This window comes from Melospiza melodia, chromosome 6, assembly GCF_035770615.1.
Source record: "Melospiza melodia melodia isolate bMelMel2 chromosome 6, bMelMel2.pri, whole genome shotgun sequence".
Classification (NCBI taxonomy): domain Eukaryota; kingdom Metazoa; phylum Chordata; class Aves; order Passeriformes; family Passerellidae; genus Melospiza; species Melospiza melodia.
The window spans coordinates 48,028,081-48,051,697 of NC_086199.1; the positions used below are offsets into that span (position 1 = coordinate 48,028,081).

Below are 23,617 nucleotides of genomic sequence, written 5' to 3' on the forward strand. Positions count from 1 at the left end.
CAGATTCTGATGGAGAAATCTTTTTTTTTTCTATATTGCAAACTCTTAAAGTAATTAATTGCTTCTGAAAAATACATTATACTTGGCTCTTTCTCTCTCTTGCTTCTTTTTCTTTGTCCTTGCAGACAGGATAAATTCTCTCTCCAGAAACTTAGATAAATTTTTCATTGGAGGTGGTACGGTATTCTGTTATTATTACCATTCTGCAGATTGCTGCCATGCCATTTCCATTGCTTAGGAAATCCAAACTCCTTGAGCAGTAAATGTGAAGAAGATCCATCTCATGTCTCTGTTCTCACTGATGATTCTGAACTCTTGCTGCTATAGAGCCACTTGGGGATAAAGCAGAGACTCAATTTCTCCCTGCTTCTCTAACTATTGGAAATAGCTATAAATTTTGCTCCATCTGAACTCTACTTTTTGCTTTATAGACAGGATGAAGACACTTAACTGCTACGTGCTGCTCCTTTGCTGGAAAGCAATTTGCTGCAACAGCTGCCAGCTCACCAACATCACCATTGCTGTGGAAAGAGAAGAATGTGAATTCTGTATCACAGTGAATGCCACGTGGTGCTCAGGATACTGCTTCACCAGGGTGAGACTCTTCATTTCAGGCACCAGAATTGAATATTTCAAACAATGGGTGGATACCCCATTCCTGCAGTCCGTAGCAAACACAGACAGGATGAGCCTTGTGAAAAACAGGCTGAATAACTGAGTAACGCAAGAGTAGATGCACAGACAGAAGGGTGAAATACCATCACAAAATTCAGTTAATTAACTGGCTGCATATATTATGTGCATAGTGTATGACCACAGTTAGAAGAATTACAGTCTGCATCTCTGCTTTGTGCTCAATTTGTGCTTGTAAGCAGAGACAATAAAGCAGCCATTCCTATGTAGACTCCTCTGCTCTTTCAAATAATTTACACTCAAGCAATTCACCTGAAAGATTGCCTGGTGATGGGATGACACAAATTTGCTGTTTCAGTCCTCCTGAAAGGGGAAATTTAAAGATCTAAATGAAATTAGATGAGTCAGACCCAAATGCTTTGGATCTCAGCGGGATTTTCCCATTTTATAAAAACTCTGAAACCTACCCCACAACAAATTTTACAACTCTGATTTCCTTCCAATTTCAGGATCCAGTATATAAATACCCTCCAGTATCAACTGCTCAGCAGACCTGCACCTTCAAGGAGGTGGTGTATGAAACAGTGAAGATCCCTGGCTGCGGTGACCACGCTGAAGCTTTCTACTCATACCCAGTGGCCACAGAGTGCCACTGTGACAGCTGTGACACTGACACCACCGACTGCACTGTCAGGGGACTGGGGCCAGCCTACTGCTCCTTCAGCCAGAATGGAAGCAGCCAGTGAGGGGCACTGGGGGCAGCAGTTTGGCTCTGAGTGTTCCCTGCAAGGTGAAGGTCCTGTTCAGGTTTCAGTGGAAAGTAACAGGTTAGGTGTATTTATAAACTGCCAAGACTGAAACAAAGATTTTTAAGGCCAAAAATGAAGAGCTACTGACTAAACTCCTCTTCATGCCTTCCTTACTTAACCTATCATTTGCCTTAAAATCATTTCCATAGGTCTATCAAAAATGCTGCTTCCAATCTCTTCTGACTTTCCCCCACTCTTTATCGCAATTTTGTTATTTATATTCCTGTACTTCCACTGCCTGGTTCACAGGGATTACTCTATGCTATTTTGTACTTCCCAAGTTTCCAGTCTTTGGAATCTCCTGCTTTCATCTGTCCTAAGAGCACACTTATTTTTCAAAGCCTTGCTACTGGTTGTGCTTCTGTTAGCTGGACTGTAAAATTCCCTCAGCTGAGATCCTGACTCATTTTTCTTTGCATTGTGTTCCATATAGTCATCATGCTCTGCCAATAACAACAGCATGCATATTTAAGAGCCAAAAAATCTATGTTCAAATGTTGAATGCCACCTGAATTCTGGTACTTTCTCAGTAAGGCTTGTTAGCTCAGCCTCACTGCAACACAAGTAATGTGAACTCTGCTTCAAACCTGGCTAACTTGAAGACATCATCAGCTCTCTGTTCTCACCTGAGTGCAGGATGCAACAAAGAGAAATGTGTAGCATTATTTAACACATGAGTCTCAAAAATTGTTTAGGGATGGATCCAGAGGCACCTGACCCCAGCACAGTGCAGACATGGTGTGTTCATGTGCCTTGAGAACCGTTCACAGTGAATTCTTCAGAGAATGGAAATTCACAGAGCCCTGCAGCAACCCAACTCTGCAAATATCAGGATGAAGTTGGGTCTGGAAGTGAGCTGGAGGACTGACTGAACCAGCATGGGAAATTACCTCATGTTGTTGAGAAAATTATATGAAGCCTACAGAATGAGATCCTTGGGGGAAAATGGAAATTCTTCACCAGAAACATCCCCAGCACAGGCACAGGATGGAAAGAGTGGATTGTGCAGCAGCCTGGCACTGCAGGCTTGGTGGTGCCAGCAGCATCCAGCAGCACCCCAGAGCTGCAGGAAAGTGGGGTGCAAGGAGCACAGCCTACAAGACACAAGCTACCTCCAGCACTCAGCTCCGCACTGAGTGCTTCTGTCTGACAGAACTTCAGAAAGCATTGAAAAACCAGAGAAAACTCACACAAGGAGAATGAGAATGGAAAAAAAAATCTTAGGAGAAAAAAGATGATTTAAATAAATGTGGTTGTGTTGCTCAGGGGAGGGAACACTTTGGGAGAATATCAGCAGAACATTTCACGTGCTTGAAGACCGTCAGACAGAGAAGAGCAGTCAGCTCTCCGTGCCCAAAGAGAGCAGAACAAGTGATGGAAGATTCAGAGCAGGCACCAGCAAATCTCCTGAAAGCTGCAGCCAGCCAGTGCAATGAGCTGGGAGAAGGGAGGGTGTGACTGAGTGTCAGGTGTCAGTGAGCACCACAGGGCTCCAAACACCTGGAACCTGTCAGGAATGCCAGGCAAAGCTCATTCAGCACCAGGCAGGGCAGGACAGGAGGAGTTACCTGGCAGCTCTGCTCTGGAGAGCCTTACAGATGTGTTTATTCAAGGAGGATTTGCCTGTCACTCTGAATCTGTCTTGTAATAGATAATATGTATTTTAACTTAGCATTTTTACTAAAAGGTTTTCATTCTCTTGATTTATTTCTAAGATTCATGTGCACGGACATTTTCTTTGGTCTAGTGAAGCTTTAAAAGTGGTCAAGTACTGGATAAATCACATTGGATCTCACTCATTTCAGTTGAAAACATGAGTCAATTTCAGTTAAAACTAAGCATATTATTAATATCAGCAATTATTCCATTCTAAATGAGAGAGTTGTTAATTACAATTGCAAAACAAAATAGTTTCTGGTAAAAAAAGATATCTTTTAAAAAAGTATGTTTTCAAAATAGATCTGTATTGTCTCTTGTGTATTTTCAAATAATAAAAATAATTTTATTCCACTTCTGAGTCTTAATAAGCCAATTTTAATACTTAAGAGTCCACCTTCCAACCTTGTTGTGCTTTAAAAATTGCATTGTTTTTTCTTCCCCTCATAATTTATTTCCCACATAACCAACACAGCCACCAGAGCCATGTCTGCATTATATGGCCAAATCACATCAAATAAGAAACATCAAATAGTTTAGCCTGATCCAGTAATATGATCATGAAATATTACATAGTTGCAATATAAGAGTAGTGTGAATATCAATAATGATAATCATTAATTTTTTTTTAGATTATAGAGATTAGAACCTGTCCAGAGCTGTGTCCACATCTGCCACAAATCAGATTGCACGCAAAAGCAAAAATCCTACAGGTCTCATTTCAGCCATCATACAAATGCACCACACATTTTCCTTTTGCAAACAAAACTCTCCAGAACCTCTTAAACACGGCTGGTCAGACTTGAAGATATCTTAGCCTACATTTGATAGTTTCTAAGACAGACTTTACCTTCTAAAAAGTTCAATTTCCATTGAATGCCCAATAATTTCATTAAACTTACTTTTACATCAGTGTTTCTGCAAAGCTTTAGTGAAGGCACACACGAGCCATGACTGTCAGTACAGCATGACACCCAAATCTGCTTATTATTTAAGAAAAACATTTCAGAGGTCATTTCTGTGCTTGTTGTCTAGATCTGTCAAGATAAATAAATGAGAACTCTGTCAAAAGGTGAAAGCTTCAGTATGACATGCTACTCGAAGAAGCAAATTGGTGGATAAGCTTTTAGGAATGTTTCTAATACAGTTAGAAGTAGATTTTGAAGAACTCCTACCATGGGCTAGCACTTTTCATTGAAATCAATAGGTAAAATATTTTCCAACACGAACAGAACCACTCTGCCAACAGCAAACTTTTCCACAACTACATATTAATTCCATTTTTAATGTCAGGCTCTGCAAAGAGACCTTGGAATATGCCAGACTTCAGCCACCAGCCAGCAAAATCTAATGTTAGAAGAAGTAAAAATTAAAATGGACTGATTTACTTGTATTTAAGCAAAACTCTCTCTTTTCTTGCATGAGCCTGGAAGAAGCAAACCTGGAAATCTTGAATTTGTACCCCCTGGTGAAGGCAAACAGCACAGAGGCAATGCACAGTGTTGGACTGAGGGCCACTGAATGCAGGATTCTCTGTGCTGCAATGAATGAATGCCCAGATGTGTGGTTCAAGTGCAGGTAGAGTGCTCATCTGGGGGCAAATTAAGGTTCTCTGTCATTCCCTGTTCACACAGCCTGACCTTGATCTTAGGGGGGCTGTACTGGGAGCCCTCCAGATGTCAGGGTGGGAACACAGAGTGCAGCAGCATCCAGAGCCCTCCCAAGGAAATGACCAGTTAATCCCTTTTAGCGCCTTTTGGTGTGCAAAACACAGCCTGCTTTGACTGGTTCACATTCCTCACCTTGAGGGCATTAATGAAGCATCGATGTAATTACATCACCAAGCTCTTGTCAGTGCTCAGCTGCTATTCCCAGACAAAATAAGTCATTCCTCCAGGCTTAAAACAGGCTTGCATTTGCTTTTTCGATTTATATTATATATAATATACATATTAAATATATATATTATATATACACATTATACTATAGATATTTTCAATTAAATAGAATGTAATACACAATGTAATACACAATGTAATACACAATGTAATACACAATGTAATACACAATGTAATACACAATGTAATACACAATGTAATACACAATGTAATACACAATGTAATACACAATGTAATACACAATGTAATACACAATGTAATACACAATGTAATACACAATGTAATACACAATGTAATACACAATGTAATACACAATGTAATACACAATGTAATACACAATGTAATACACAATGTAATACACAATGTAATACACAATGTAATACACAATGTAATACACAATGTAATACACAATGTAATACACAATGTAATACACAATGTAATACACAATGTAATACACAATGTAATACACAATGTAATACACAATGTAATACACAATGTAATACACAATGTAATACACAATGTAATACACAATGTAATACACAATGTAATACACAATGTAATACACAATGTAATACACAATGTAATACACGGGACTCCATTTTTTTGCTTATTTTTGCTCCTTTCTTTTGCTTATTTTGTGGTTTTTGCTTATTTCATCAGACTTCATGTTTAACCACAAGCAAGAAACATAAATGTCCTCTCCCTTTATAAACCCAGCTGATGAATAAGAACTCACCAGCCACTCACAAATCCTCAGACAAATCCAGCCTGAAGCGGAGGTAATGACAAATGGTGGAAAACAGCAATCTCCTTTTGACCAGACTTCTGGTCAAAAACAATCAGCAGCACTGTTGGCTTGGGGCTGCATTAATTGGGACTATTTAAATGGCAAGGGGAAAGACACTTCAGCCTGGTGTTCACATGCCGTGCTCCTCTTCCACCCTCCCAGCTCAGCAAGGCCATTCAGTTTTGTCAGTGTGCAATATTTAGCCACATATTTTACTTTTATTTCAAAAGTACAACTGGAATCTTAGTTGAAACTACCAAAAAACCTGAAAAAAACCAGCTAAACAGCTAATCTGAAAAATTCATTTGGAGAGGGCAGCCTTGAGATGAGTGGCTCCCCTCAGCTCAGGCAATGGGATCTATGAAATTTTTCTGGGTTTCTCATGTTTCTCTTTAATTTATGTTATTAACATGGGCTCTCAGAGCCTTGGTCTGTCAGCAGGACTTATGCTGATAGACATTACAGCAGCTCACAAGGCTACAGTCTGGGAAATAGAGCAAACCAGACTCTGGAGAAAGGACACCTCCCAAGGAACCAAATGTCAGTGCTGCATTCTGTGTAGGTGGGCAAGGCAAAGCATTAACCCCCTGTGCTTCACAGCCAGTAACCATCAGAGCTCTGAATTCACTGAAAAAATGTGGCAGGTGGGTCAGATGTACTTCTGGCACTGTGTTATTCTGTGTGAAACAGACATTACATGTAAATATTGTTCTGTGTGAACAATAAACCTAATTATGGAGCTAATATGTTTGGATTGCATCAGCTGCAGATGCATTCATTAAATAATGCTAGAGACAGATGTATTATTCAGTCCAAGCCCTAAACTATTCTTAAAATGACAATATTCAAGACATATAACTTAATCTAGCATTATCCAATGGCTTGCAGAAAAATCTTTGAACAACTTAACCAATCCACTTTGCCTTCATGTGTTTACATTTAAATTTTCATTCAAAAATCATCCTCTCTGTCATAACCTCCTTCCTTCATTACACAATATTGGTAAGACTTGATGCTTTTGTGAACGCTGTGGAAAATTCCAGTCAAAATAACATGATCACAAAGAAAAACCTTCAGGAGGTAGAAAGAAGATTTTTGGATCAGACACTCTCAAAATTTATATCAAAGTGAGGCAATGGGTTATGGACAAGCTCTATGCCCCAGACAGGAGTTTGGAATCACCAATATCTAGGTAACAAATTGGGGTATGCACCTCATGCAGCCCAGTGATCTAGAAATAACACAGCCAGCTTGAAGCTAACCCTGATCCCAGCTCCAAAGCCCTGCCCAGCATCGCTCTGGCCAAATACATTAACATTTTTTTTCCTAAATGATTTCTCCTTTTGGAGAAATACCTTGATCTTGATGAGAATTCTGAAGTGAGCTAATGCTTTAGACGAGAGACTGATCTGCACCGTGGGTGTGAACAGACACAAACTTGACCTCCCTGGCTTTGTTTACACAATCTAGCCTTAAGACAAGCAGATCCTGATCAAGTATCTTGATGTATCATATACTTGGATTATTATGTCTGGAATTCAAAACCCCTTTACACTGTGATGCTTAGCTCAGGGACAATGTAAAAGCTTCACCAAATCACTGTCTGGTTAGTCAGCATTTGTTATTCAGCAAGTACAACACGTGGGCTGCCATTACATTGATCATTTCTCTAAGCAGAGTGCGGAAATCCCCTTGTCAGATTCCAATATCCAGCTAAAAAATTCATAGAGATAATGAAGCTGTGGTACTTGGACAAATATTCAGTACAGCCCCACACCACCCCTAAAAACAAGCACTGTAATTAATACAAAGTGTGTTTGTCTGTAGTGGTATTACAGACTCATGGGAAGCACTCAAAGAATATTTATTTTCATTTATTTAACATGGTTTTATTTTAAGATTAGGACAGCCATTTAATTTTGCTTGCACTGTGGTGTTGCTTTAATAATAAAATTGATTTAAAAAATAGTACAAGAGGAATTCTGGAAATGAACATAATATCATAATTAGTAACCCCTAAATATGAATTTCAGTGCTTCAGGGGCTAAATATTCAAGGGCTTGTGATGTCCTTAAATAATTCAGTCTGCATCCTTCCAGTAGATATCTGAACCATGAAATATTCACAAACACTTTGAAGACTGGAATAGTGTCAGAGCTCAAATTAGAAAAATTCCCTTTAATGTCACCCTTACCTTAATTTCTGCCATCTTATTTCAGGTTTTTTCCCCCATCTCTAACTAGGTAATACTGATAGCACAAAAAAAGATCTCCTCTTTAGAACTCAGGATGTCATATGAAAGAAACAAGAAAATCTGCTTTTGACTTACAACCCATTGCCTTCCAAGCAGGAAGAGTGGCCTGCCCATGGATATGCCATGGATAACAGATTTCAGGGCCTCCCAGCTTCTCACTCCAGCAAAACAACATGAAAACACAATTTTAGATTAATAATATTACTGCATTACACCAGTCAGGCAAATCTCACTGCACTTCCCTTTCACTGCCTTAACTCATGCTCAGGATTTCAGGCTGTGAAACTCTCTTTAAGACTTCTGATCAATGACAACAAAAAAAGAAATCCAAAAAACCAAACAAAAAGCTCCCAAAACAAACAAACAAACACCAAAACAACAACAAAAAACCCAAAAACTACAACAAAAAACCAAAAACAACAACAAAAAAAAACCAAACCCAACAACAAACCCAACAACAAAAAAACCCAAAGACAACAACAAAAACAACAAAATACCAAAAACAACAACACCACAAAAAAAAAAAAAAAAACCAAAAAAAACACCCCAAAAGCAACCACCAAAAAACCTCAAAAAACAAAATGAAAAAAACTCAAAAACCAAAACCAAACACAACCCCAAAACAAACAAACCCCCCAAACAAAAACAAACCAACCTCCCTAAACCAAAATCAACAAAATGAACCCCAAACCAACCAACAAAAACCCCCCAAGCCAAACACCTTACTGCGGTATTTTAAATTTCTATTTCCAAGTTTTAATAAACCAGCTGCTTTCCTTTTCCTTAACACATTTTCTGGCTCCTGACCAGCAGAAAGAGAGGCATTCTTGCACTTTTTGACCATGGCATTGCTAACAACTCCCATCTGCTTCACATGAAGTCTTCTGAAGAGCAATTCTGAACAGTTTGGAATTCTCTTCTCATTCTTTTCACACTGCAAGCACCTAAATCCTGCCTGCTTTTCCCAGCTGCATGCACAGCATTTCTCAAGTCTGCAGGTGAAATTTATCCACATGCATCTATCCAGTAGTTTTGCACTAATATTAATGGGACACATTCTCACTTTGAAGAGCTCCTAATGCCACATATAAGCTGGAAATTCAAGTTGTCAGCAATTGATAAATGGCAGTGACATTCAGTACCAGGAACAATCATCAGTCATCTTCTGCTTAAGATGGTGAGTGGATGTTTTTGAAAATACCTTGCACCTAATTGCACAACAGCACGTGTCCTTTTCAAAAATCCTAAGCTGAAGGACATACAACAAAATTACACCACATAATTATGAAATCCTCATTTTCTGCAGTGAAGAAGGTAGCAGAAATACCTTCTGAACCACCCAAAACTCTGGTTCTCTTTGGAAAATATCTGTTATACGAGTAAATTCCTCCCACTCAGAAAAAGGTACAGTCAAGTCTATAAAATGCTGTCACTAGTATTTTTAAATGTTGCTTTAACTGAGCAAAAAACTGAGTCTATTTTACTATTGTTTGATCAAAAATCATAAAAAATAGAATTAAATTGATGTTGTGAACTCATAATTGAACATGTGAGTAATGCACTCAACAAAGGTTCCTTTCAGTGTAGAACAAAACACTATTTCTCTTTTTACGTCTTCAACTCAGTCAGCTTTAAGTGTTTATTGAACTCAATGTTTTGATTTCCAATAATGTTTTTTTCCCCTGAATGAGAATGTCCTCTATGTGGCACCTGCACTAAGGGAAAATTCATTGGGAAACCAAGGCCAGACAGATTTTCCTGGTGAGCACTTGAGTTTCCAAAACAAATTACATGTTATTCATTGTGAGCAGTACTTTCAGGAACTCAGCTTTAGTTATCTAAATTAAAATCTCCACAAGTCAGGTTTCCTACATCTCATATAGCCTTTAGTACACAAATGTGTCCCCGGTAGCAGAATAAGCCACAGTCTAAGTAAGAGTTGCCTGAATTCAGCTCTGAAATTCCATCTAACTTGTATGAATTCCTGCATTTGACTTCCTAAATGCAGAATTATTTTATAAAACCAACTCTAAATCGCAAAAAAAGGCTTTTCAGCATAAGAAGCCGTTGTCATTTGCCTATGGAGCATTAAGAGTGGCAAGGAATTAATGCAAACCAAAGGTTTTATATTTAGGTTTTTGGTGGTGCAACTCCTCTCATTCCCCTTTCTTCAAGCAGCTCAACACTCTCAGGAATCCTTGTTAGGCCTCAGCCTTGATTAATGGTTTCTGGGCAATTAATCTCCCTTGAGCTCATCAACTTTCTCTTCCCAGAAAGTTCTATTGCCCAAGGAACTTCTGTTGTCTAACAGAACAAGGCCTTGAAACATTATTTGCCAGAATTACAGCCACAGTGAATCAATATTAATGTCACAAGACTTCTGAGGAAAATCCCAGTAATGGCCACCTCAGATTAAAGCCAGGACAGGGACTGGCAGGGGACTGAAGCCAAAGGCCTGGCAAACCACGAGCAGCAGCCCTGTGACACCCTCTGAGCTTTGCTGGAGGCGGTGCCAGCATCTCCCTCTGAAGGGGAAGTGTCCAGAATTTGCCAGCCCTCAAATTTGGGATGCTCAGAGAACCATCAATACAAGGAGACAACAGGGCTGATACCCCCCTCTGATGCCTTGTGCAGGCTGCCCTAGAGAGAGGCTGGACAGAGCTACAGAATACAGCAGGGATTGTTTCAAAGCATCTCCTCCATGGATCCACCTTGGGCAGCACCAGAGCCCAGCCAGGGCTGCACCCAAGAGGACCCAAAATGGCCCCAAAATGCACGAGCGCTCCCGGGCTCTCTCCCTGGGATCAGTTCTGCTCCATTTGCACCTTGCAGTTCATTGTCCCATTCCAGCTTTAGCCCAGGCACTCCCACCCTGCTTGTTTTTCTCTCTGCAGCCCACGGGGTTTGTGCTCTGGGGCTGAGATTGGCATCATTTGTCCTTGGTGCCCAGCTGGAGCAGGAATTGTTTTGTCTCCCTGCTCTGTGCACAGAGCTCACCATCCCTGAATGTGAAGCTCAGACCCACACACTAAAGCAGCACAGAATGTGAAAATAATAAAAGCTAAAAGTTAAGACATCCCCCCCTGGAGGCTAAACCCATTGCCCTATGAGGCAAAAGCAACCAACATCAAAATTTAACACCTTTGCACATAGTCCTTTGCATCTGTGTGTACCTAAGTGTAGAATAAATGTTGCCTTCTCTCAGCTCTACAGTTAAAGTTACTCTTGAGCTCATATAAATCCTACTGGATTGTTTTTCAAATATTAAATTAGTCAATGATTAAGAGCTGCTAAATGCCTTAGAAATAAATCATTCTGAACTGATTCCAAGCAGATTTCCTTTTGTGAGCCTCACCTCTCCAGTAAGTAATGGAGTGAGCCCTTCACTGAACTTTGGTAACAGTGTTGCTTCTGCATATTTATATTAAATCTGGTTTTGCTAATATCTTTGAGAGTGATTCTTTCAAGTGACCTACACCACTTATTTGCATCAAAGTTCAAAACTCATTTATGGGTGGCTTCCCAACATCTTTTTAAGAATGTATTCAACTCCAGTGTAATTTAAGAGCACCTCTGGGCTATGTCCCTTCCAGGAAATTGAGAAAAGATGAAATGGAACCAGTTACTCTTTAATTTGGGATGGCAAGAGTCTCTTTCATATGGTGCAGATGTTGTCTTTGACTGTAAAATGGACCCTGGCAGTAAGGAGTTCATTTCCTTTTATTTCAGTAGACAGGAATCTTACCTTAGCAATCTACCACTGATTAAAGACAGTGAAATGTCATCTGATTTTGGAGTGGAGGGAGTTTTCCTTTTAATTCCCATAGACCTTATCTGGAAGCATTATTACTCTCTGGATCAATACTTACAGATACAGCATTCAGAAAATAATCTTAGATTAGTGTTTGGAACAGTACAAAAACCTAGGATATTAATAAATTAATATAACCTCTTACTCAGCTCACAGAATTCTAGAAACTGATTTATCTGGTGATTTTACCCCCAGACTGATTCAAAATATTTCCAAAGGAAGTGGTAAAAACTCAATATTTGAAATCTATCAGTCTTAGCAGTCATGGTGAGTCACACAAACCAAGCAGCACCATCCTTTTCCAGCTGAAGAATGTCAACTCTTACAAAGACTCCCTGGCACACCATCAAGCATGGGTACAGATATGAAGTTCCCCAGGTATGATAATCCCCACATGCAAACCTGAATGTCAGTCTCCTGGAACAATTGGCAGCAGTAATTCCTCAAAGGAATTATCTATTTTTAAAAGATGTTAAGACCAGCAGAGGATTGCTGCAGCACATGAAGTGGGGGGGAGATCCCAAAAAAAGAAATTAAATATACACAGAGAAGTTGATTCTCCTAGTTTGTAAGCATCAAATAATGGCCAAATAGCATGCACTGACAAACACATGCCAGGCACCTGTCACTGTCATATTTCCTGAAAAATCCCTTGGTCAGGATTTTCTTCTTCCTGGGAAGCTGAGAGGCCTCAGAGAAAAATGTAAAAAATTATCTGATTTGCTTCTCCTGTGTTTGGCTGCTTTGGAATGTGGTCTGGAGATTGTTTATTCAACAGGTGAATGTTTGATTGGTTCCATGTGAATTGCTTTTACTTAATGACCAATCACCATCAGCTGTATCAGACTCTGATGAGTCAGTCACAAGTTATCATTCTTGCTAGGCCTTCTGATGTACCCTTTCTCTTTCTTTTCATGTAGTTTTAGTATAGCATTCTGTAATATAATATCATAAAATAATAAATCAGCCTTTTGGAACACGGAGTCAGATTCTCAATTCCCCCTTCATACTGGGGACCTCACAAACACCACAGCACCCACACCACTAAGAGGGCATTTCAGACCTACAATGTGGTTTCACCTGCTTTCACTCAAGTGAGTGATGCAGTTGTGGCTTGCCAGGAAAGCAGCAGAAAGCCAATGAAGAATTAAGCATTGCTGTTTCAGATATGCTACAGCTAACAGTTCTTCAAGGCTCTGTGTCATATGAGTGTCTCACTAATTTAGCTGCAAAATGAAGAACGTGCCACGCCCCACGTGATGCTGTGCTCCAGTGACACATTGGACAGAAGGAAAAACTGATGATAAAGAACACTTCTTTGTCAGAGATTATGTTAACTTCAAATAGTAAAAACCATAGAAAAGTAAAAGTCTTTCCAGTTTTTATAGATAACAGGTTTAGAATGCTGCTGCACAAACCAGCCTTGCTTGCCCATCCAAATAGATCTGTGCCACCTTCTGCTGACCAGCCCTTCTCCACTGCATTAAACAGAAGGTATTTGCCATCACATTTCAAGCTCAATATGACTGTTCCTTCCCAGCCATCACTTCTCATCAAGTATTCAGAGGCCTCCAATCAAGCTGTAGTGACAGCTCCCATCATCTTTGTGTTCATCTTTTAGACAGGCACCTCTAGACTTTCTGTCAAGTCAAGAGCTGACACATCCAGAAAAGCAATTTCTGGTTATCTTTCATATATTGCTTAAAATTCTCCTTTCCTGTGATGTCAATAAGAAGAATATTGTGCTGTTTGAAAAGAGAACATGTGTGATCAAGAATATTAAATTGTCTCCCTCACAACCTATCTGTAAGTACCTTTGTGTTATTCTGAAGCCATGAATTATTCACCCTCCTTGATAAAGCCTTAGAGCTCTGTGGTTTATTAAAGGTAAATGTGCAGGTCTCCCTCTGAGGTAAAAGAAAAGCACTCAGCAAACCCACAGAGCAAGATGGTATTAAACAGGGCATTCCCAGGTGAGGAATACTGGCACTGGCACACTCCCTGTCCTGCCTGCCCTGGTCTGGGAGGATGCAGCCCTCTGCAAACAGCACTCAGAAAACTTATCCTTACCCAGAAAGCTGACATCATTCCATGCTTTTCTATTCCTTTCAAGCCTTCTGATGAAATCCTTTCTTACATTCTTTTGGTACAGTATTAATATATCACTTTCTTTTAATATAATATATATCATAAAATAACAAATCAGCCTTCTGAAACAAAGTCAAGATTCTCATCTCTTCCCTCATCCTGGGACCCCAGTGAACACCACCACAGTACTCACTTAATGGGTGAATTTTACAGAGAAATGAACTTTAGGTGAGAATGAATAGGATACTCCAAGCTTTAGGCTCACTGTCACTGCAGAATTAATTCAATTACATCCTGACCACTGCTGCTTATTCAATTCCTGCCAAATACAATTCTCTAGCTGAATAAATGCTTTCCACACAAGCTGACTGGCCCAAAAAGGATATCATTTAAATACAGTGAAAATCAGCATAGGACCAAAAAGCAGACTCAGCCTCTCTGTGCAATTAAACGAGTTATCTGGCCAGCTATTTTTCCTACTTTGAGAAACAAGTGTACCTAGACTGCCAGAAGGATCAAAGCCAGGTTTCTCATACATTATAATTTTATCAAGTGAAATTAACTGGAGGGGGGGAAATTGCAGTAACTTCAGAGCTTTGGATTCCTCCATTACTCCCATTTATTTCACTTTTTTAAATCTTTCTCCTTCAATCCTTCCTTTCCCAGTCCTTGATTCTTGCTAACTTGCATTCCCAGTTCACCTCTAAGTTAGGTTCTCAGTCAGTCCTCAATGGTCCTCCATTTGTTCTATTTCCAGTGCCCTAGTCTCTCATTTTGTTTTCCTCTGGTACCTTTTCCCCTTCTGTTCATCCTGCTAAGTTCTGGCACAAATTCTTTCTGCACTAACATCTGCTTTGGCTTCTCAGAGCTAAACATTTTGCAAAGCTAGAGAACTTGTCCCACAGGGTTGCACTGTACAGGCATCAACCTGCTTGAAAAATGATAATTCAGACATCACTTGGTGCTTGGGGAGACAAGAGTCTGAAAAGGATTGGATGGTTGTACAGTTTTTCCATGCAAATGACTGTAACAGAGCACATTGCCTCTTTTCTGTTAGTCATGGTGCTATCTGGAGAGCAAAGACAAGTCAAAACAATTCATACCCATCCTGCTTGGTGCCACAAATTATCCATTCCCCAACACAAAATCTTTATTCTGCTTTTTTATATCTTGGCCATTATTTTCCGATGCTCTCCATTGTTACAAAGCAAGCAGACAAACAAATAAAAACCTACCAGTGCACAACCCATTGAACACAAGAGTGAGCTGGCTCCAGAGCACTCCCCCTACCCAAGCACAGCACACAGGGACCATATTTCACTGCACAGAATGAGCTCTCCCCTCCTGCAGCAGAAGAATGTTCCACTGTGCAGAGTACAAGTTACCTCATGGGAACGAGCCCAGAACAAAGCAGATGCTTCTGTGCACTTCACTGTGCTGTGCCACCCCAGAGAGCGAAAGAAAAAGCACTTACCATCTGAGAAAGCTGATAGATACACAAAACATCAGTTTATGAGAGCATTTCTCCTGAGACTGAAAGTTCTGAAAGTTCTCTGGAGTGTCCCTCACTTGAAAAGCATCTTAGGATGAGCCTGCACATCAGGACCTTTCAGGTGTCTCTGTATTGTGAGAAGACCCAGGTGAAAATCCAGATTTAAGACCTCTCTCCAGCCAGATCAATACATTACAAAACTGTAATGATTCCAGCTGAGAATTTCTAAGAGGCTATAAAATATTAATAGGAAGCAGCCCTTTGGGAGAAAAATTTTCTCAGCCTACATCCTCAGAATTAATTTGCTGAACTGTTTTGTTGACAGGTTTCTTAATAGAAGAATTCAACAATAGAAGAATTCAATTCTTTGGTTTGCTGTAACTTTTTTTTATGCAACACTCGACACATGCAATTTGCAGACCATAAATGTGGCTCCTGGCTGTCAAACCAGGACAATCAGACACTTACACAAAACTAATGAATTTTTAGAAACCAAGGACTTCCTAATATTCCAAAAGCCATAGACAGTTAGTGAATGAATGCTTATCATCAACAGTAAGAGTCATGGAGACTCTAAAATTTTAGAATTATTCCACTCATTATAGTATCATACTGCAAAGAGGCTGATTGAAAGCAATATGCATAGGCTTCAAAATAAAGGGGAAAAAGCAATAAAAAGCACCAAAATAAAGGGGGAAAGGGCAATAAAAACCACCATAAACACTGAGATTACAGAAAAGAAAAGGAAATGACACAAAATAAAAACAACATTTTGGTCACAGTCTATTAAAGTGAATAATTAACCAACTTGTTTCAGTGGTATGTTTATGTTTTTAAAATAACATGAAATCAACATAAAAAATAGCCCCAAATGTTTGTCTCCTACAGCTGGAGGGCAATAAAACCATAAAAACAAAGCAAAACATAAAACCACAAAAACAAAACATGTTCTGAAAGGATTATCTGAATTTCAAGTATCTGAAAGATAAGTGTCACTACACAGTTATGAATACTTTAAAACTAAAATTAAAATACTAAAAATGTAAGAAAAAAAAGGCAGTTTCTCCTTTGAAAACAAAAACTGAAAAAGAACAAGGAGATATGTTCAAACAGTTAGCAATCATCTTACAGCTGGAAACCTGAAATCATGTCCACATGTCTAGACATCAGCTGGACAAGCAGATAAAGGGAATCTTTTTGTTCCTGCTAAGGAATGAGCATCTGGATAAAATGGTACCACCCCCAATAACAGAACTGTGCTTTGCACTTGAGAATTGCTTGAAGAAAATCTCAGAACCAAAATTAACCCCACAACGTAGTGAAACAATGATTTCTCTGGGATTTCAGTCACCCCTGAGCACATTTTTATCAGCTGTGAAAAAGCCTGTGATGCCTCCTAACAGCAGCAGATTTGGAGGAGGCTGGATGGCTCAGCAACTACAAAAACATCTCAAGGAATTTTTATAAAATCTCAACCACAAGAAAAAAAAAGGTTAAATATCTCGCTACTGACTAAAAGAAATAAAAGTATATCCTATTCTCAGTCACACAGCAACACTGATTGTCCTACATGAACAGAGAATCAAGTCTGAAAATGAAAAATGGGTACTGACACAGCAACTTAATTATCTGAGAATTACACTGAGCTGATCCAAAGCAAGAAAGAGAGGCAAAAACTCCCAACAATTTGCCAACTATAAAGCTCAGGAAAACCATGGGCTTTCTAAACAAAAATTTGTTTAAACAATGAATAATTTATTTTTCCACTGTAAGAGTGGTTCTAGATCATAGAAAATTCATATTACTGACACAAGAAACAAAACCTTTGACATATACAACAAAGACTTAGAGGACAAGGAATTCTTTTATCAGAAATATTATTGGAGAAATGTGGAATTATGTCTGCATCAAACCAGCAGTCTAACATGCTGTGGCTGCCTCAGAGACAGACATGGGAAAACCATTACAGATAAAATGACAGCATGTCATTATGGTGAAGCTGGTACTCAACTTAGCCAGGGAAAAACTTAAAAAGAACATTTGGGGCTGGCTGGAAGGAGAAGAATGTTATGACACGAACAAGTAAAGCCAGCTGATAAAATGAGCTGCCTCAAGAAGCTGTTTGGAGAAATTCTAGAGGGTGTTCAGATATAGAATAAAAAGCACCCTGGGCTCTCAAAGCAGCTCACTGCAGAGCTCCTGGCACTGGACACACACATGGATGGAGCCTCCCCTCAATACTTTGGGGACACACACGACATCAGCCACTATGTTGGCACTGGAATGGCACTAAAACCCAGAGAAACAACAAGTCTCAATGTCACTGCCTCCACAAAGAAACTTTCATTGTGTGGTGCACAGCATCACCTTTCCAAAAAGGCATAAGATGAAAATTCTTCATTTGAAAAACCAAAGCTTAAAATTACTGTCAAAACTAGAACTTCTAGATGGCCTTTACGATTAGTTACACTTTCTTTTGTCTGCACACCTGCTAATATCAACTTACATTCATTTCCTCTGGAAGCTGAGTGGTGCCTCTTATATTACTTGGATTCAATAAAGTCTATAAAGAAAACTGTTGCTGTAACTCCTAATATACTCAACAACATTAGATAAATTGTAGCCTGACTCATATGTTGCTTAGTTCAAGCATAATAAGCACTAGCCCTGGTTTGGCTTTGATACCCAAAGTACACCCACAAACTGGGTCAGGCTAAACAGGTTTACTGTGCTTTTTATGGGCAGTGCAAAACACTTGATTTTCCTTCCATAATTTGTCAGCCTCACCCTGTTTATCTTTCAAAACAATGACAGAGGATAAAGCAACCAAAAATCTCATTTTTGAACACTTTTAAAAAGCACAGCCTAATGCAATATGTAATGGGTTTACATTCATTTCTGCGAGTCAAAAACTGCTAGGATTAGACTGAGACTATGCACAGTAGTTGCTGGAAGCTGCTAACAGGCCTATCAATTGCAGAGAAATTGAGTATTTTCACTCCAAATACCTAATGGGGCATGAAATCAGGGGGCAAACAGTGTGGTTTTAGGTCAGTGATTTGTCAGAAGGCCATAAAACTGATGGACAATGTAACTGCCTCCCATGGCTTGAGAAAAAAAATAAATCACTCTCAAAAGTAAAACCAGAAAAGATATAAATAAACTTGATTTCAGTGAAGGTTTCACGGGATAACTGTCTTATTTCTAAAAGGATTTCAAGGCACCATGGTAATTCCCATAGCTACAGCTGACAGAAAATTTTGATGTACAGTGAGTCACGGAGCAGAGCACTGCAGAACTGAAGAACAGTCACAGAATTTCTTGCAGAGCCCAACCCTTGCAGCACAAGAGGACTGCAAAAAAAAGAAGCTACACTCACAAACGTTTATTGTTTGGTTTGTGCATACACCCAGCTGCAGTGAGCATTTTAATATCAAGACAAGAGTATACGCAGCTCAATTCATAATCAAATGTCAGAGTGAGTTTCTGACATTCCCTGCCTCAAACATTTCAGGACTTGCTGCTCCATGAGTGGAATTGGGGAAGGGTGGCAGAACCCATAAGTCAGGAACAGAAAACTCAGCAAGCAAACATCCTCTTGCAGTAAAACGTTCTAAAACATGTGTCCCATGTGAATTTTGCAGCCACAAAACATTGCACAGGAGACCTCAAGTCCACACTGAGGCTTGTGAGGTGCTGTTACTTTGCTACTGGTCTGTTCCAGGATTTCAGCAAGCCATTCAACTTCCCTAAGTAATATTGCTAAGGACCTTCTCAATGAGATAACCAGCTGGTGATTATTAAGAGAGATGTGATTTGCCCTGGAAAATATCCTTTTTTTAATACAGTATGCATCAGCTACCCATAGCAGCAGTGCTATGCCAGTATAGCCATGTCAACAGAGGAAAGGTTTGCCTTGCATAAAAATAGCACAGGAAAATTTCTCCCTCTACAGACAACATCACACACAAGAGTTTCCAAAAAATGGCTAATAATCAATCACTGCTATTTATACATTTATTTATTTTTCCACTTTGCAGTGGCTGCTGGCAGCCACAGAACTGACAATTCTTGACCTAAATGCTGATCTGTCCCTTTCGTCTCCTCAGCTTTGGTGCTCCATCAAGGCAGCCTTAATTGAAGGCAGAGAGCATCAAAGAAATGCTGAGTAACCATGAATCAAGCCCTATTTAACAGGCAAAAATGTGGAAGGCTTCCTGGAGTGCTGTGTGATCCATAAACCCACACTCACACTGACAGGAAGCCCACTCACAGAACATTTATTCATGGTCTCTTTGCTCCCTGGGACATCAGGGTGCACTGGGGAGAAGTAACACCCAGACAAATGATTCAGCATGCACCAAGTCAAAAAAAAAAAAAAAAAAAAAAAAAAAAAAAGCAGTTTTCCCTATTTGATTCTTCATCAACTGTCAGATTAACAACCCTCATTTGCCATCAAGCCAAGCATGGAGAGGACATTTTTCTCAGGAAAGGACGAACCCTAAATTCCTCAAGCACCCTAACCTGTTACCAGTGAGTAACCACTGACTGTCTTAGGGCTGTGCAAGGATTGGATGCTCTGGAAGTGACTAGAAAGAGGCTGAATGAGATTGCTTTTAGCAATGTCCCTGCTTTTTGAATCAGAAATAAATTCAATACCTTTAGAGAGCAGTAAAAGAAACTCCCAGACATTGGGTTTGTGTCCCAAACTGGCACAGAGTGGCTGCACCAAATCCAAGTTTCTGAGCACATCCCCTACAGCCCCAAAGCAGGGAACACAGAATAGCAGCAGGGTGATGCTGCATCATCTGTGAAGCTGCTCAGACAAGAGGAGCAGGCTGGAAGCAGCAGCCAAAATCCTCCTCAACACAAAGATCTCACTGAGCAGGGAATGTTCCAGGCTATAAATTTATAGGGACTGTCACAAAGTCAGCCTGGAAAGGGCAGAAGATTCCCAAAGAGGCATCCTAAGGTCAATGCCAGTAAAGCAGAGGATTCTCTTCACGACACAGCAACACTCAAAGTGTCGAGGGGGAACTTTAGGGGTTTTTTTCAACCTGACAGAATTTCTGTTATTTCTAGATACCCTAAAAACTCCACATAACACAAATCCACATATTCAACACTTGTGTGCCAAAATGTAAATGTGAATTTAAATAATCAGAAGTCTTTCTAACATTGCCAAATGAAAATTAAAAAAAAAAAAACAAACAAACAAAAAAAAACCAGAATAACTAGGCCAGAGAGCAATTTAAGGCATGACATGCATACTATTATATCCACAGCTAACAAAATAAAACCTATTAGCATGCTACAAAATATGCCAAGGTAATTTTTAAGACTTTTTAAAATGAGTTTTATGGTGTTACCAGACTTTCAAGACTTAAAGATTTAGTGTGAAACAAACAGTTCTGTTTGTGACATTACTTGATGACTTTTAGATAAAATACAGCACTTGGCATCCACATTATCTACAAGGAAAACTCACGTAGGCTATTTATTTCCCTTTTTCCATTTATATCTAAATGCTCCCTACCAAAACCATCAGCTTTTTTCTGCCTTTTTCCCTGCAACAATTGCTCTCTGTATCTCTGACTTCATTTTTCTGAAAGAGCAGATGACAATATTTTATAAGAAAATCCTAGAGAAACTCAAAGCAGACAACATCTATGCCTACTTGATGTTCCAGCACATTTTGTAGGAGCTAGACAGAGATGTTTGCCTTGAAAAAAAGTAAAAGGATCCCTGGTGGTAGCAAAAAGATATAAAACCACAGTTACATTCAGGTTGTTTTTTTCCCAAATACGCCAAATAAGATAAAATGGACATTTTATTTCCATTTGACACTAAAGTTTAAATAAAATTTCACTCAATGAGATATTGATCCTATACTAGTGGAATATCTTAGCTTGTTTCATTTTAATGAAAAACCAACTTAACAGCATCCTCCAACTTGCTTAGACTGAAAAAGAAATTAAATCTGACACTTTCCACTATTCTGCTGATTTCTAGACCAGAATAACTGGATATCATATAGGTGAACAGAATTTCTGGGAGGTTTTTAAAATAAAGCATAAGATCTTAAAATAATGCTGAACAATGGTCAAATGACAGACAGTTGTGAAAAACTTTTGCTTGATTACCTTTGAAATTTGAAGTGAACTACCCAGAGTTTATACTATATTGAATACAGTTACACATGGCTTTCTTCTGAGTCTATCACAAAGCTTTTTGCAGGTCAGCAACAAATCTGTCACTGCCTTAAGCTCTGGAAATCAAGGCAATAGAAAAGTAGCAATTTTTAAGTGATGATGTAAGTCAATACTGCTTTGTGCAATTTTTACACATGAGGGAATAGAGGGACACAAAAATCACTGACTTAGTGAGCAGACACTAACAGGAGAGAGGAGGACTTGTGCTGCTGCACAACAAAAACTCCATCGAAAATAACCTTGACATACATATTGCTTTGCAGCAAGAGCTTTGACATTTTTCAGATACCCTTATGAGTGAAAATGGCAAATGGAGCCAACCTGCACTGGCAGAGAAACAAATTTAAATTCCCACCTGCCACAGCTGAGACAGCCACAACCCACAGAGTGCCACCACCCAACTGCAGAGAGCTTCAGCCCATGCAGAACAGCACCACACCACTTCAGAAGGCTGCGAATACCTTTCTTCTTGTCCTTCAGCCTTTTATACCCCTCATGCCCTGCACCTGTGTGCTCTCTGCTCCCTGTGTGATTGCTCAGCACCCTGGACACTCCATGGCTTGTTACCTTTAATATTATTCACCTGCTTTTCACAGCTGGGGCCAATTGGGGATCAGGCTCAGCTGCAGCCCCACTCCCAATCACCACAAACTCTGTGCCTGCACCCACCCAGTATCACCAGAATATGAGAATATTTCTACCACACCCAGTTCCAGTTCCCCTTCATCCTTATTGGGAATCATTTAAATCCCAAAGGTCTCCCTCATTAAAGCACCATCCCATTCACACACAGCACAGCGAATGTGATTGACCAACACCAGTCTAAATCCATGGCTGGCAGATTTGTTAATCCCCAAATAACCTGGGATCAGCCCCATCCAGTCAGCCTCACATATTGACACTAACAGAGAAAAAGTGAACACACCTCACTGCCCTTCCTATATTTATGTACTACAAATTGATGTCACAAGCTGTAGCTCAAATATCTCCCCTCATGAATTATTCCCCTCCATTAACTCCACATATTTCATCCTAAGCCACACAAGTTAGCAGAAGCAGCCTCACTGAGGCTTTCTTGAATGATAGCACTTCACAGTCTCTCTGTCACTGATGGCCCACTGCATGATTTAATATCTGGAATTTACAATGGTTTTCTTTAGTGGTCAGATGGAGAAACAGCAAATGGCACAACCTGCATGATGCTATTCCCACATATTAAAGCTTCACATTCCCATGCTTTAGAACCCTGGGTATCTCCTGAAGTAGGGAAAAAATAATTTCTTCACAGGCTTTTGATTATTTTCAGACCACAATCCCATCAATTCTCCAACACTGTTCAATAAGTTAGGTAAAAAGTATCCTGATTTAGAGTCTTGCATTCTAAAGGCAATTTCAGTGTCATATTTCTAGATGAAAATACCCTCTCCCTAATCTTTTCATAGTACTGACAAAGGCTACTGTAAATAACAGAATTTTTAAAAAACCAAACAAAAACCACTTTGCTGCTTTGGGTCTTTTGTGATGTTTCTATTCCATGGGCCCAGCTGGCTTCAGTACTCCATTTTCTAATATATAAAAACATAGCAAAAATATACCAAAGTGATAAAAACCTACTGCTGGGTCTCAAGAGAGCACCTAGCACTATATCCAAATATTTATGGGTAAATAAAGCTGAGCTTCTATTACCCAAACTGCTGCCTCATCTCAGTCCCAAATGATTTCTTTAGAACTAAGTGTCAGCACAGCTGTGAATCCCCATGGAATTCCCTGTTCTGGCACTCACACCAGCTCCTATGGCTCACTACAATTCTTCTTTTTAGGTTCTTGCCATGCCTTTCTGTATTTGCCCTAAGAATCAGCTTCCTTACTGTTAACACCCACTGGAGATCTGTTGGAAAGCAATTATTTAGTTAGAACAACAAAAGCTTTGTATGGGCATTAGGAGGTAATTTGAGGCTTTATTTTAGATATCACTAG

At 39.5% G+C, this 23,617-nt stretch overlaps 1 protein-coding gene across 1 annotated transcript; it reads left to right on the forward strand.

Annotated features, from left to right (window-relative positions):
• Nucleotides 1-436: 436 nt before the first annotated feature.
• FSHB (follicle stimulating hormone subunit beta) lies at nt 437-1,379 on the forward strand. The gene is made up of 2 exons (XM_063159397.1): nt 437-595; nt 1,143-1,379. The coding sequence occupies exons 1-2, from the start codon at nt 437-439 to the stop codon at nt 1,377-1,379; spliced, it is 396 nt and encodes a 131-aa protein (XP_063015467.1).
• Nucleotides 1,380-23,617: the final 22,238 nt, after the last annotated feature.

What these genes read in the sequence shown, in the direction of transcription:
- FSHB (XM_063159397.1), top strand. Translation starts at nt 437, where the DNA reads ATGAAGACACTTAACTGCTACGTGCTGCTCCTTTGCTGGAAAGCAATT. An exon ending in CAGGATACTGCTTCACCAGG is followed by an intron (nt 596 to 1,142) that starts GTGAGACTCTTC and finishes TTCCAATTTCAG; the next exon opens with GATCCAGTATATAAATACCC.